The sequence below is a fragment of the Mastigoproctus giganteus genome, chromosome 6 (assembly GCF_048544385.1).
Source record: "Mastigoproctus giganteus isolate SK-2022 chromosome 6, ASM4854438v1, whole genome shotgun sequence".
NCBI classification, from domain to species: Eukaryota; Metazoa; Arthropoda; class Arachnida; order Uropygi; family Thelyphonidae; genus Mastigoproctus; species Mastigoproctus giganteus.
The window spans coordinates 34,980,718-34,997,194 of NC_143580.1; the positions used below are offsets into that span (position 1 = coordinate 34,980,718).

The 16,477-nt window shown below is 33.2% G+C and overlaps 1 protein-coding gene across 2 annotated transcripts in view; it reads right to left on the bottom strand.

Moving 5' to 3' along the window:
• The window catches only part of LOC150084152 (diacylglycerol kinase delta), a 511,886-nt gene that overhangs the window by 219,015 nt on the left and 276,394 nt on the right, over positions 1-16,477 (bottom strand). For both annotated transcript variants that reach the window (XM_090375907.1, XM_090375908.1), the window contains exons 9-12: positions 13,640-13,902; positions 6,053-6,161; positions 2,676-2,815; positions 2,514-2,571 (exon numbers count right to left, since the gene is read on the bottom strand). In XM_090375907.1, the coding sequence (XP_090232033.1) occupies positions 2,514-2,571; positions 2,676-2,815; positions 6,053-6,161; positions 13,640-13,902 (570 nt within the window). The remainder of the gene's footprint in view (positions 1-2,513; positions 2,572-2,675; positions 2,816-6,052; positions 6,162-13,639; positions 13,903-16,477) is intronic.

Here is a 16,477-nt window from a genome sequence, read left to right on the forward strand (position 1 = left end):
TATTCGCGGGGGTTATGTTCCTGAGAAATGTCGCGAATACCGAAAACGCGAATACTGAGTTATGGCTCCCATAGTAATAAAGGGGTTCCGTTCCAAAGTATGAAATATATAAGAAAAACTAGTCTAAAATTTTGTCTATGTATGTGTTATATGTACCTTCATAATATGACTATGTACATAGACAGTAGTGAAATGCAAGCATATGGCATCGAAATGAAAATAAGAAACAATTTAATATTAAATGTAATATTTATTAGAAATTTAAAACAAATCTTTCAAACCAGCACCTTTGCTGGCTAAAAAACTTATCCCGCCAGAGCTATCACCAGTTTCGCTAAAGTGTTGATAAAGGAGTTTTGCCTTTTCATGAATGATGAGTGAACTTAACGGAATTTTATTTTGAGTTCGGTCTTCTATCCACAGATTTAAAGCCTTTTCCATATTTCCTAATTTAACATCACGAGTTACAGAGCAAATTTTTGAAGCAATTAGCGCGTTTTCACGGACACTACGGCGGATTTTTTCTTCCGATTTTTTGATTGATCGTACCGTTGACTCATTGATTTTATAATGTTTTGCCACTGAGGAGACACTTTGACCATTAGAAATTTTGTCTAATAACTCAATTTTATTCGCTAATGTCATCACCTTCTTTGATATTTTCACATTTCTCTTGTTATTCGTAGCCATATTTTTGTACGGGTTAGAAAGAACTTGTCCACAATAAAGTCACTTTCGTCCGTTAACACACTCGAAAAAGTCTGTTTTACGGTAGATTTATCACTTTTGTAAGCATATCAATTTATAAATTGATAAATTTATTTAATTTATAAGCATATAAATTAAAAGCAAACGACAAAAACTTCCATTACAAGCGCATAACATACTGAACAAGGATTAGCAAGAAACATCCACGCTCGCGATTTTGTCACCCCTCTCCCCCCACCCACTGAGCGCTGTTTTGACCGGGAAAGATAATTGTAGCCACACCCATGTTTTTTTATGGCGGATAATATTCACGGCGCTTTAAAATTCACACACACACACACACATTTTTTTAGGTTTCATTTTGTATTAAATCAGCGATCGCGAATACGCGAAACCGCGAATACAGATACCGCGAATAGCGGGGGTTTACTATATTAATAAAATGCAAATAAAAAGAAAATAAAAGTAAAATGGTATAGCCGTCATCAGATATGGGGGGAAAACAATTTTAGTAAAAGGTCTAATATAGGTAATGCAAAAAATGCTTGATCTGATGTCAGCAAAAATAAATATTGATATGTTATCAGGCATTTCCATCAGGATATCAATATTTATTTCTGCTGAAATCAGATCAAGCATTTTTTGTATTACCTATATTAGACCTTTTACTAAAATTGTTTACCCCCCATATCTGATGACAGCTATAACATTTTCATTTTATTTTTACTTTTATTTGCATTTTATTAATATTTTGTTGTACTAATTTTACTTTACAGTTCCCCCACTTTATATTGGCTCGGCAATTCAGCCCATAATTTACTTAATTCATCATAACCTTTAGGATATTAACATTCTTTCACCTTTCACTAAGGTGAAAAGAATGTTAATATCCTAAAGAATGTTAATATCCTTAATATCCCTTCTTTTTCTACTTTCCTGGCACCTCGTGTAACTTTCACATCCATTTATACTTACTTAACTGAATTTAATATTAATACAAATTATATATATAAAATTAGCCACTGTGACTCTGGTATCCTGGTACAACAAATCATTCAGGAATCAGTTCAAATTCAGGAATGATGGTAGCACACTGAGTGTCAGCTTAATTCTATTTCATTTAGAGATATATCCAAAGAAACTGAAATAAGCCATTAGCTGAAATGAGAAATTTTCATGCTAATTAATATTTTTATGGCCACTAAATAATTTCTTCAGTTTTAATGAGTTTTTAAGTGATTCTGATCTATTAATATATGTTTATTTTGTTTTGTTCTTTAGCATTTAATTTGTATATATAATTTATACCAGCAGGATTCTTTGTAAGGTTAGGCACCAAGACATTCAGATTTGGGGGGTTGGCCAATGCCAGAGGTCACTTGTATAACTTAAAAAGTTGAACTACTTTGCTCACTTGCCTAAGTATGTTAAACTTTACAGAATTGATGGCCCACCAAAGTTTACATGTGGTGGTGCCCTTAGTCTGTACTGGATTTTAGTAGCAGCCCTCGACCTGAAAGATCTCTAATTTAGTTACCAAATTACCCTTGTGAACAAATATTTTATTCAGTTTTCTCATTTGTTATATGAAGTAAATTATATTAAACTGTAATATAGTGCAAAGTGTTTGCTCTCTCTCTCTCTCTCTCTCTCTCTCTGTCTCATAAATGTAGCTTACTACACTGTATTCTACAAACAATACAGGAAAAAAAAAGAAAAAAAAAAACATACACACACACAAAGAAAATATTTATGTAACTTTGTATGCATAGTTACTAATTTAAACATTATGAAGTAAAACTTGCCTGTGCAGGCATTTTCTTTGCTGCTGGCATTGTTCCTTCATAAGACATAATGCTCCACCTAAAGAAAAATGAATCACACTGAGTCACTAAAACCAACTATAAGTTACAAGGAAATGAAAAAAAGTCATATCAATGTACTATCATCACACTTAAAATATTTACCTGTCTAGCAATTTTATTGTTGCTTTCTCATATTTTTCTAAGAGCTGAGGCAGTTGAGTGTCATCATCGCATACAGAACCCCATCCTAATACACGGGCTAAATCATTACCAGTTCCCAATGGCAGTACACCTACTTGACACTAAATTAATAAATCAACTATCTATTAAGTGGAATAGGTAAATCAGATAGTTATATTTTTATTGGTTTACATTTGTGAAAACATTTCATAACATGCTCACACAATGCTTAAAACAAGACAGGAAAACTAAGTACAATTAAAGATCCAGTAAACAATCCTTCCAGGTACAGTTATCAAATAATGCAACTGAAATAAATTCTGAATTGTGCATGGTATTATTGAACCTCATGAATGTGTACCAAGTAAATTATGTTTCCTGAAAATGTGACTGTAACATTGTATTTGTATACATATTTTATGACTAAGACAAAAAAGTTAGTATATATGACAATATCAAACAAACAGGCAATTTCACCTTTTCTCTCACTCATCTTTTATATCAAGCCATAAGCCTCAGGCATAAAAGTAGATAAATGAAGAAAGAATAACTCCCTATATTGTACAGAAAAGCATTCCGTGGCTTTGATGTGGCTCCAGCTGAAATGTAAACACAAAAAAAACTGAAATGGTCATAACAGAAGTGATGACATGTATTCCAAGATGTGCTTCAGAAGAAAGTTTCTCGGTGACACTGGCGATGTAATAATGTTGTCAGATTATTAATTATGAGCTGTTTCAAATTTATTAAAATATGAAAGTTTGTAATAGTATCTAACCCAGCATGTGGTAATGGTGTTTAACTTTAAACAGTTGGAATGTGAAGGTGAAAAAAAAAAAAAAAAAAATGCTGTCAAATTTTTTCAGTTATGATCCCTTTAGAGTTTATGAGTCAATGTGGTTTGGGGAAAACACTATATTAGATTTAAGGTAAAAACTGTTTTAGACTTATCCACAATTAACACATTTCAACAGTGGTGATAAAATGCAATATAAAAAAAAATCAGCTTTTTTTTTTTCATTTTTTTAAAAATAATTCTAAATGAGGATGACCAAACTTTTCCTGCTATGCACTACATTACGTGTGTGTGAAGAGCAATGGTTGCAAATCTGGCAGGCTCAGTGCGGCAATAAACTGCTTCAATTTAAACAGGAACCTAAGTTGTGGCCATCAAGCATGCGATCAAATAGGCAAGAGGAGGTGATCCTGGCCAGGACGCGTATTGGGCATATGTATCTAACCAATATTTATCTACTCAAGGAGGAAGATCCGCCTATTTGTACATTTTGTCAGACTACACTTATGGTGAGGCATATTCTAATAAATTGCAATCATTATAATAATTATCGAAACAAAATTTTCAAATCGCTTTCACATCTGCAAGAACCTTTGACATTACCCCATCTGATTGGAGATAATGCAAATCTAGCTGAATTCTTTTATTTCTTAAAGCAGACGGGATTATTTTACAGATTTTAACTGGAAATTGTACTACCAAATAGAACCAGGCACAATATGGCCTTAGCAGCCCTTGTGCCATTAAACAACATATCAACCAACTACATTAAGTTGGAAATGCAGCACATATTCCCCTTCCCAATGGTTTATGTGTGGTGCTAACAAATTTTTTTGTTAATTATGTAAAAGAATTTCATGCTAAACACTTGTAATAAAAATATTAAAAGTTTTACATTTATAATGTAAATTTAATTGGTAAATTAATACTAAAAGGCAGAAAACATAAGCATGCATAAGCTTCCCATCACACTGAAACACAGTGTCAAAATTTCTGGCAATAAAAGCTGTATTTAAACTATGTCAGTTCTTTCCAAACTTTTATGAGCTCTTAAAAGCAGTGATGCTCTTCCACTAGTGGCCACCTCTGGAGTAGATGGAGTATCTCAGTTCATTATTAAATGTTTGAGCTTCTTCATTCTAGACATACTTACATTGATCTTCACAGGATCTATTTTCCATCTAACTGGGATCACTATTCAGTCAAACCTGTACCCCAGAAGACAACAAGTTATAACATCCAAGACCAGTAGATTTCTTGCTCTTCCAGTTTACTAAAACTTCTTGAAAAAGTACTGCAATGAATTGTTTCATCTCAACTTATAGAGCATACTCTCCTGCAGATCCACTGTGCAATCAAAGGGAAATCCACCACCACTAATTTGGCAGGTAGTTCAACAAAGATGCAAGCTTGTTAGTCTGCTTACTTGAACATTGAAGCACACAGAGAAGAACTGTACTGGCGACTTATTATGGGTCCTGGAAAACATTCTGATAACTAGGAAAATCATAAAGAGCAAGAGCAAAACCATTCAGCACATCATAACTGCAGGGGTCCCTCAAAGAGGTGTTCTATCTGGTGCCTTATTCTCAACATAAACAATTCTATTTTTAACAGGCCATCCCAACATCGTAATCTATGCTGACAATATAAGTTTTTACTACAATACTCTTTAATGATCATTGATCTGATGCGTCATCATTAGTGAACCACAAGCTCCGAGAACTCAACAAATATCTTTTGGATCTACCTAAAGAACAACCCTGATGTTGTTTGTTTTGTTCGATTTTTAGGAGCATTAGCAACTAAGGCCATATTGCTCCAGAAAATGTGGTGGTCATTCCCTGACCTTTCCGCATCCTCCGTATTTAGTGGTGACGGGCTCAAACCCCGGTCTAATCAAGAAGCGTGTGCTACGCACTGCTGCTCTTTCCCACCTGGCTACGGAGGCACAACAACCCTGAAAAACCCTGAAAAATCATTTGAAATTACATTCTCTCTGAAACAGTCCCACCATCATAATCTCTTTTATTGAAGGAAGTGGAATCAATAATGTCAAAAGTCATACTGACCTTGAAGTCATTTCTGACATCGAACTACAATTCCATCAGTAAACTGATTCCCTCCAACGATAAATTAAAGCTGGTTCTTGAGGAGCTACTTGTATTGATGACTCTCCATAAACCAGCTCCTACATGACAACTACAAACTTGTATAAACTACAGGCATTAATTTTATACAGCTATAGTGTTCACAGCAGAAATATGGACATCAGCAACCCCATTCGAAAAAGGAGCCATGCTGTGGAATATTGGCTACTCTCATGGACCCAAACTTAAGCTACCAATACATATAATACCGCAGCCATTTTGCTATGGTTGTTATATGACCACAGTCATTTAAAATGTCCTTCTCACAAAGAAATTTTAAATGAGACAGATTTCAAAAGAATTATACTTTGAATTTATCAGATGCAGTTAAACAGAACTAGGTGAATATGACCTCCACAATTAACATTCAACTTAATTTATATTCAAACAGTTGCTTATCAATTACTACTTACCTGTTTGTGAAGATTGAGCTGATCAATTTCTGCCAGTACCCAGCTAACACTTCCATCACCACCACACACAAGAATACGAAAAGGATTAAAGGTTTTAAACATTCGTAGGCTGTTTAGAAAAATAAAATACTTGCTAATGATATTGCTGTTATGAAAACAGCCATTTGATTTTCAATATCAAATATACATTTCATAACTATATTTCATATGGGAATAATGAACATTTGTAATATTAATATTAAAGCAGAGTTAAGAAGGTCAATTTGGCTTCCTTTATTTAATCATGTGAAATATAAATCTGAATAGTATAATGTTAAATTTAATGCATCCAGTGGCTTAAACCTTAGAGAAATAAAAACATTTAGAGCACAAAGTAAAAAACAAAATCTGTATATTTAGTATCAGTATTAGAAGTGGCCAATGATGCAAGCACAGCTGCCAACTTTTGGATTTCAAAAAACTGGAGATTAGGTTTATGTATAAAGGAAAAAAAAAACAAACAAAAAACAAAAAAACAGAAGCTTGTTTTATAAAAAACAGACAAAAAATAGATTTTTTTTTCTCTGACACTTGGCATTGCTATGAGGAATTATTAAAATGCTGAGACTGACTTAGGATGACTCATTATATTTCATGCTTCCTTCTACACTTGTCAGTTCCACTACCATGGATCACTGTACATTAACTCTTTCTTCTTCCATAACAGCACCTGGTAGGTTCTCACACTGAAATTGACAGAACTGATCAACAAAATATCTATTTCTTTATCTTTAAAAATATTGAAAAGAAGTGGAAACTTTGTGTGTTTTCCACAAAATCAATTCACTTCAATTTGGTTCAAAAAACTTGTTCACCGAATAGCATTACTGGATGATGGGACTGATTCTTCAAATAAAATTATATTTAAGTTAAATAATATTCAACTTTACACTTCCAATAATCCAAATAAGCAACTTGTTATCTGTGAATTCTGTTTGAAGTTAGCAGACTTTTGATTGCTGCAAAGAAGTGCACTTTGGTTTTAAGAATTCACAAAATCACCTGGCCATCAAACTAAGTATACAATTTACCAAGTTTATTCTGTAAAAATGTATTAAATATTTAAAGCTGTATCACTTCATCAGATCACGATGATGATTCTGGGGAGGGTGGTGTTCTTGCTCATATTTCTGGACTACATTGGCAATGTTCATGAGAGAGGATATCACCTTGTAATGTATGCACTGCATTGGAAATGAACCCCCACAGAATAAACTTTTTTTTTTTTTTTTTTTAAACAGCAAGCTAGATGAACAATTATGATTACAAACTATTTTCAGGTGTTTATCATGGCCATATTCTGTGACAAAATTAAGAAAAAATTCACAGAATTTTTTTAAAGATTCTGATTTTAATGCAGTTTTATTTTATTTATTTATTTTTTTTTTCCCCCAAAGAAAAAAATGGAGAAACTCTGATACCAATTCCACTATAATGATGAGAGAGCAAAGTGGTCAAATAGAAACAAAAGGACAGATTCACCATCAAAAATCTGGAGAGTCGGCAGCTATGTACAAGCTGGCAAGTTTATATAGCATCTACCAAAAACATTTTTAAAAAAATAAAAAATCACAGTTAAATATTATTTAATTGTAAAACCATTACCCACACCATCCGTCCATTCCTTCTAATAATTTGTGTAATCCATTTTTAAATTTATTTAAACTATCCACTTCCACAATGCCAGATGGAAGTCTATTCCAACAAACAATTACTCACAAGCAAATTTTTGTCATCTATTTAAATGTGAAAATTACGGAGAATACATAAAAATAGCAAAATGGTAAATGATGAGTTTTCAATTACCCTGCACTCCTTGTCAACTCATAACAATGACTGTTATAATCACTACTGGAAACTGTTAAATTAAACACGCAAACAATTGGTAGAAAAGTTTCATACATTACAAACACGCAGTCTATACTGACTCTAATAAAATATAATGTTCTACCCTTAATAGTTCATATATCAGAGTAATATTCTATATGTTTTAGTGAACATATGTGTGATTGAATAAACAAAAATGCAACATTAAATTGTATTATACTGCATGGTCCTATACAGAAACTGTCCAAGTTGTATAATAGCAAAAGGGTAGAGGGATAAAATGCAGGAGGAGGAATTATCTATGGTTTATCATACTAACATATAAAAACATACAAAAGCTATAATCCAGAATTCTGGACAAAAAATAACTAAATAAAAGCACTTTATAAAACTGGCACACAGTGTAGTAATGGGCTTGCATGGTGCCTTGTCTGGAATGGGATGTCACAACCAAGAGTGCTCTTTTGGGTAACCAATTGAAGACAGGATGAAATTTTTCTAGTTGATGTTGAGAAGCTACTCGTCAGGTGAAGGGCCTAAAATTAATGTCCATGGAAGAACTTTCTGTGGTGAACATTATATTGCTCATGCCAAAAATGCCTTGCCAGATCCCACATGTACCAGATTTCCCATATAAATGGAAATGTAATGTTCAGAAATGCTTTTGGTTAGGCTTCCCCTGATGTGTCAGCACCCCAATCACCACATGCTACATAGTGGCAGATTCAACAGAGAACAATCTTGCTCTACAGCCCGAGTAAATTAGAAAAAAAAATAATAATAATAAATACACTGTATACATAATTCATCTGTTGATATTAGGTTATAGTATGACTGGTTAAAAATTCAAGATGAATTCAAGTTATTATTATTATTATCTGTTTATTTCCATAAGGAAACCACCCCGGGACGGCAAAGTGCCAGGAGGGTGCTAAGTACATATCAGAGTACGAGATACTACGTGCAGTGGGTTACATATACTGAACACGTAGTCTCGTCCCGAAATATTATATACACATTTTATGTTTAATATATACAGTATTTACACATTAATCATTCTGTACAGACATTCTACAACTCATATATTTACATACATATTTACATTAGTTAAATTAAAGCTTAATTTTTAATTACAGACAATTACATTGTTTGTCCAGAAGTCTTTCCATGAGTGGCCTCACTTATCAAGATGATCAAAATGGCTAAAGCCCCACAGTGGTGGTATCCATAAAAGCCTCCCAGAATACAAAAAGGTGTAGGTAACTAATTTACAAGATCATCAAGGCCAGAAAAAAACTGTGTGTATGATTTGGTGACAGGTATATTGAAAAAACCATTAACATAATACCAAATATAACATGTGCTGCAACAGCTTCCAAAGGTGTTAGAAGAGGAACATGCCTGGAAGGGATGTTCTTGTTAATGAGTATTGCCACATCTCCATGTGCTGCATTGGAGGAACTTCTACCTTTCTGGTGTGTAGGATGTTTAATTGACAGTGAAATCTGTGGAGTGAGATTTGTTCCTTGTAGAAAAAAGCATACTGGATTATGCTGGCAAGAAAATTTCTGATAGCATCAATGTTGCTATGAAGTCCTCAACAGTTCCATTGAATTACTGTATTCATTATTTAGGCTTATTGGAACTTTCACATTGTTTCCAAGAAGCTGATTTATGCCTCTAAATTTTTGCTTTATATTTCAGAAAATACTGGATGAGCAAGATCTGCATCATCTTCTGCATGAATTTCAAGGATTGCACCTTTCTGTATTTGATATAACCACATGAGAAGTGCCTTTCTTCTTATTTTTCTTGACCATATGTGTTGCTCCTTCTGGCATTTGTACTGCTGAGTTAATGACTGTAGGAAGTGAAACAAGGCTATTTATAGCTTGGTTGGGTTTTTCTGTGTTTCTGTGTAGATTTGGCCCAATCTATAATTCAGATAGTTGGAGGGACAGATACATCTGTCTGTATGGCTACTGCATTTTCTGTTTACCCCCAACTGAACTTGGGTCATTGAAGCATAGATCTGAAGAAGTGATAACTGTTTTTTTTTTTTGCTTTCTGATATTTCACATTATTCTTAACTTTATATTAGCATTAGAGGCACATGATGCAAGAAAGCAAGCTTATACAGCATCAGCCAAAAAAAAAAAAAAAAATTCCTTCCCATTTCACTGATCCATTCATTCCAAATGTTTGTCTAGTTCTGCCTTGAATTTATTTAAGCAACTTCCACAACAACAGATGGAAGTTTGTTCCAGCAATCAACTACTCGCTGGCTAAAGGCAAAATTCCACACATCTATTCTACAACTGTCTTCTCTCAGTTTGTAATCTGAGCAAGAGGAAGAATCCCATCAGCATTGAGCCTGCCCAATCCATTCAAGGCCTTATACACTTCAATCAGATCGCCTTGCAGGTGCCTAGTCTCCAGAAACTGCAATTTGCAGAACTTAAGCCTTTCTTCATAAGAGCACCCTTTGTTCCCTATATGTTTGAACTTTTCCCTTTTTCCATTGTTTGCATGTTTAAATTTCTTCTGAACAGGCAGGATGTGGTCTGCCACAATTTGAACACTTTGTAAGTAGGACATTTTGTATGAATGTGATCTTTAGATCTGCTACAGTTGATAGAAGAGTTGCCATCACAGATAGCAACTCTTCTATAAACTATTTGAGTGTGACCAAATTTCTGAAATTTAAAGCAGTTGATTGGATTCAATATATAGGCCTACTTGATATTTTAGGTAGGCTGCCTTGATAGTTGAAGATAAATTCAGTGTACTGGATATGTAGAATATGTGGGGATAAGTATCTCATCTTGCTTAGCTAATATTCTTTTTGCTTGGTAACATTTTGATTGTGCAGTTCACAAAATTTATTAAATCCCACTTGGATATTACTCTTTGGGAATATTTAAAGTGGCATGGCAAGTGAACTTTGTAAGGATTTCACTAAAGATAGATATTTTCAGAAGTCAGATTTTCGATAGTCTGGCATTTCAACACACCTGACTGTAATCTGCAAACAATCTGAGGAGGGCTAGCAGCATTTTTCAAATATTTTTGAAAGAAATAGTGAGAGCCTTTTTAAAAGATGATCTGGTAAAGAATGTAAGATTAAGAATTGAGGTTGTATATTGAATCCCACTAGGCAGGATTGTATGCTTAAAATAAACTTAGAAAGAAGTATATAGAACCTCTGCAAGCTATAACAGGATGCAGAAGAATGCAAACATGAGAACACTGGGTGTTTGCACTCTAGGTAGGACATAGAAGATGTTACTACGTGAAGAGTGCTTTGAAATTTACAGTATATGTCTTCATTAATTTTTCTGTGGTCAAGCAATGGACTTGAGACATGTTCAATAACCGCTCTAGTCCTATAAGGGACTTTTATAAGTTTTAAGACCTCACGATGATAACTACTGGTCTTATATTTTATAAGAATTGTCTGCAGGGAGAATGACAATATATGCAAATGGGCTCTTGGAGGGTGGCCAACTATTGTGGATTTAGATCATCCACAATAGTTGGACACCCATAAAGACCTAGCAGGTAATGCACTGTGCACAACATAAAACCATTCTAGAGCAGATTTCATTGATTCTCCATAGGGATGTTACTAAGGAAAGCTGCAACCCCCCCCCATGGAGAGAGTAATTGGGAAGGTATACAGCAGTGCGACAAAGGTAATTCCTCAGTACAGTACTTTAAGTTGGTTAGGTCTAGGATCCTAGGTACTGAGCTTGAGCATGACATCTGTGGTATAATAACTTTAACAAGAATGATATATATATATATATGGTGGTCATGATCTATTTTTTTTTATAATGTTAGGATATTTTTTTCAACTCTTTATAATAAATAAAAGAACACTACACAAGAAATTTTCATACATAAATATTAAACATGTACAGTTGCAGAACTGGTTCATTAACATGCTCAGATAAGATCAGCATCATCTTCTTCAAAGTAGTCCCTTTTGGAGATAATTAATACACAAGAACAGCATTTCTGCCACTGCTTAAACTCTTGTTCTGAGTTCACATCAGTACTACCTGCAATTATGTCTGGGTCTTGTAAATATTGTCAAATCTCCGAACTGCAATTCCACCTTGGGGAAAAAGAAGTCACAGGGAGGAGGACCTAATCAGGGAAGTAGAGAGGGTGTTAAGTTGGCCTTGATCAAAAACTACTGCATATACAAAGCTGTGTATGCTAGTGCATATTGGCAGTACAACAAACAGTCCTGATTGGATCACTTTTCTGGGTATTTGTCATCTAACATCTTCCCGCAAACTCCTAAAAATCTTTAAGTAGGAACATTTCCTGACAGTCTTTCCTTCAGGAATGAACTTTTGATGAGTAATTCTTCTACTGTCAAAAACAACAACTAACATGCTCTTCATATTGCACCTGACTTGATTTGCTTTAATAGTATGTCACTAGACTTTGTGGATGACTTGATTCATATCTTCATTGAGGTAACTGATAGTGGGTGATGTGAATACTCTGAATCTTCAAGTGATATTTTGACCACTTTTGCAAATATAAAAAAAAAAATAAATAAATAAATAACATTCCATTGTATTATCACTGTTTTCAGTATTTCACAAGTCTTTAAGGCTGTTTTCTAGGCTTAAAAAGCAAAATTTGCTTGATGCAAACTCTTTGCTCCTTCACATCGATCATTCACTAATTGCATGCACTGAACATACATGCATTAAACAGTGGTTACACACTGTTTAATGCATGTATGTTCAGTGCATGCAAAACTCACTTGAAATAATACAAATGATACCTGGTGGAGCAAGGCTGTACTCATGCCATTTGCACTCCCAACTGCCAGCATAGGTAATTTTGACTGACACCTTGCATAAAAAGTATATGTTTGAAAAAAAGAGGAGATCTTTAATATACCCTTTCCTAACTTAAAGCCATTCTCACCTACAAGTTTGCAACCTGCAGTCACCTTCCACATTACAAATCCATTTTAAAATCTACCTTTGAATCAGTTGTTCAATCTTAACATAACGTTCAACATAACTTTAAAAAAAAAATTTGTGCTTTGAAAATTATATTCATTTCTGAATTCAGTTTTTTGGATTTCAATTTTTTGGAATATTTTGGACCTTTCAGCAATAGAGGCTGACGTTTAGAGGCTGACTCTATGAGTCAACCTAAATTTCTAATATCATTTTAAACAAATAGCGTCATCAAAAAGATAAATCTGCTATTTGTTGAAAACTCATGGCAATGTTGTGACAGTGATTCACAGGCTTACCGGTATCTCATTAAATAATGCTTGGCTACTTATTTAGACTCAATATATTATTTGCAGATCAAATACACACTAATTGGGCCAAGATGGTGTCACGATGGTGCCAAGTTTTACTAAAATAGCAAATTCATTATTTTGGTGATGTTATTTTTATAAAATAATATAATAATATTAACAATTTAGGTTGACTCATGAACAATGGTTAATCTGTAATGTGTGCATAAATCCAAGCCTTGAAAGCTATATGTTGGCCTTTTGCTTTTTAATATTAGATTACCTTCATATGTAATTTTCACATGTCATGCTTCTATCATGCCTTATGATAGTGTCTGATAGTCCCTTTTCCACTTTGCCCAAAAATGGACTGTAAATTTTTGCAAATAATGCAATACAATGCATGATGGTAATGGAACCTGTAAATACTGAGAACTTACCCTAAGCCTGGTCCCCCATTCATGAGATCAAACACCTGGGCAGGATTGAGCAGTTGTTTAAAACGTCTGAGGAACTTAACACCCTGGTTGTCACCAGATTTAGAATTTACAAAAACGAGTAAAGGACTGCATCCCATAGGTCGAGTAGCTTCCCATGATTCATCACTAGAAATGCTGTGAAGAGCTGTTGGTGGTACTACTGAAACACGAGAGACTCCAAGAGGGCAGCGCTCTGGGTACTGAGATTTACACCCAGTATGTATCTAAAATTTAAAATATTAGCAACAATCAAGGTTCAAATTTTAAATATAAAAATAGTTCATCTAATATTTTAATGGCTTAAGTTGTAATAATGCATAAATACTTAAGTTTTAAATGTTTACTCTCTCTCCCTCCCCTTCCCTTCTGTATAATTTTTTGTTTGTTTTAGCCATATTTATTAATGGTAAAATGGACAGAGGAAGTCACAGCAGAAAAAAAAATAATAAATAAATAAAATACTGGTTTTACAGCACATCCATCAGAGTCTCAAGCCATACTGTGCCAGTATTTCTATTCCTATAATTTATTCTATTTCAGATTTTCCTTTATTTAGGATGGCTTTCTCAAGGGAAATATGTTTTTTTTTTTTTTTTGTTTTTTTTGTTTTTTTTTTACCTGCTCCAAATCTTTATTTTTCAATATTTCCTCACTAAAATTCCATTCCAAAATCTGCTGAAATTACAGTAGAACTATTGCACCAAGAATCACGTAGCTATCCTCCCTATCTGTTATAACAGCATTCTCTTTGGATTGGTGATTCAGTTGTACAACAGCACTTAGGAGAGCTTGAATTCAGTGACACAAATCCAATGATAATTAACAGTTAGTGTTACTATTAGTATTAGCAAATGATGAAAAGAAATTGCATATATAGAAATGCCAATAAAAAAAAAATTTAAGAAAAAGGTCATTCTAAAAAATATCCCTTTATTAATGTTTTCTATTTATTTCATCTAAGTATTTATATTTTGATTTCATAATTGCATTTTATTTAAGTTTTAAGTTTTTAAACTTAAAAAAAGACAAATACACTGAATATGAGTAATCTGGCACATAAGTCTACTTCAATTTTTTTACCTTGAAAATTTGTATCTAATCATATATTTGCTGCATAACTCAATCCCCTCTTTCTTTATAATCATCTTTTGTATCCTGTGTAGTGGTATACTCCAATAAAATTGGCATTAAGAACTACTGTCTGTTTATAATTCTTATTTCTGTACTTCTTTTTAAAAGTTTATATTCTGACATTTTATTAGACTACACAGTAAAGAAAGTAGGAGTATATGCAGTACTCTTTTATATAAAAAATGACATGACATCACTCTTACTGATGCTGTATATCTACATGGTACTAAACAAATTTTATGTTTAGTACTGTGCTGCAGACTGATTTCTCTGAAAATCATGCCTTGAAGTAAAATTGCATTTTCTAGAAGAAATTGACAATCTCAACAGTTTACTTTCCTTAAACTTAAAAAGTAAACCAAAAAAAAAAAAACATTTTTCATCTAATGAAGATGTACAAATTCCTGGGTTTATTGAGGTGAGTAATAATGCATAATGTGTATAAATATATATTTAATAAATTGTAAATATATTAGTATTAATCAGTGACTTTCTAACCCTGAGGTACACCTGCTTTCAATTCAATAGGATTTTAATACTCATATTTAGCAGAGTATATAAATCAGGGAGACTTGTAAATGATCAATCTCTAAGCATATTTTGGTCAATTGTGCCACACAGAAATAGAATTATAATTTTATGGAAAATACTAATGCCAGAAATGTCATTAATTGCTTGCCTGATTTAGTTTTTAAACATACTTCAAAATTTTATCTGCCTACTTAACAGTTTTGTATAATAAAAAATTTCATTTTTTTGACTGTTCAAATTCTGTAAAAAAATCACACCATCTTGATATACCTTGAATGAATTGTGTGTGTGTGTTGCTAGGAATGAAAAATGTTCATTTAAGAAAGAGATACTAACTTTCTATGCTTTTTATCAGTGCAACATTCCAAGTGGTGTTTTAATAAATAGCAGTAATAAACAAATACTTCCTTTTAGGTTATGGTCAGACAGGCAAATAAAAACACTGAAATAAAATTTGTATTATTTATGTGTTTTATTTTAAACTATGGAGATCATTGTTTTCCCACTGAAGGTACAGGTGCACTAAAAGAGTGCTACTGGTAATATGATGAGAAGCCAGTAGCTGTGAAACGAATGTCCTGGCAGTGTCTCAGATATTTAGATGTATAGTAAAATAATAAGTTAACCTCAATATACTAATATTAGTATATTAGTATTTTACTAATATTATTATCAACGTAGAACATATTGAGTATTACAGCTCTGATTCATACTATTTAGATGTATAGTAGATTCACCTGTTTAGATGATACTATATATTTTTTAAAGATGGCAACTTAGGCAGAACAGTATTTGTTATTAAGTTGAAGATAAGCCCAAGCTTAGCAGTGATCACCTCAGCCTTAGTCTTCAGTGAGAGGAGAATGAACTTCATGATCAAAATTCAAACACACTAAAACATAAAATTTTATTTGATTTCAACTACTGCATTTAAATATCCCTCCTTCAGTTGTATACAGTAATGAAAAATGCTGAAGTTAATAAAAAAAGCAGTGTTATATTATTTGCTAGTCTGGCAGTAGCCTTAGGAGAAATCTCAAGTTTCAGATTAAATTCACATAAGTTGTGCATCCAAATGTCTAGTTCCATTCTTTAAGGAAAAAAGTGAGGCAATATTCGAGAAAATACAGTATTATT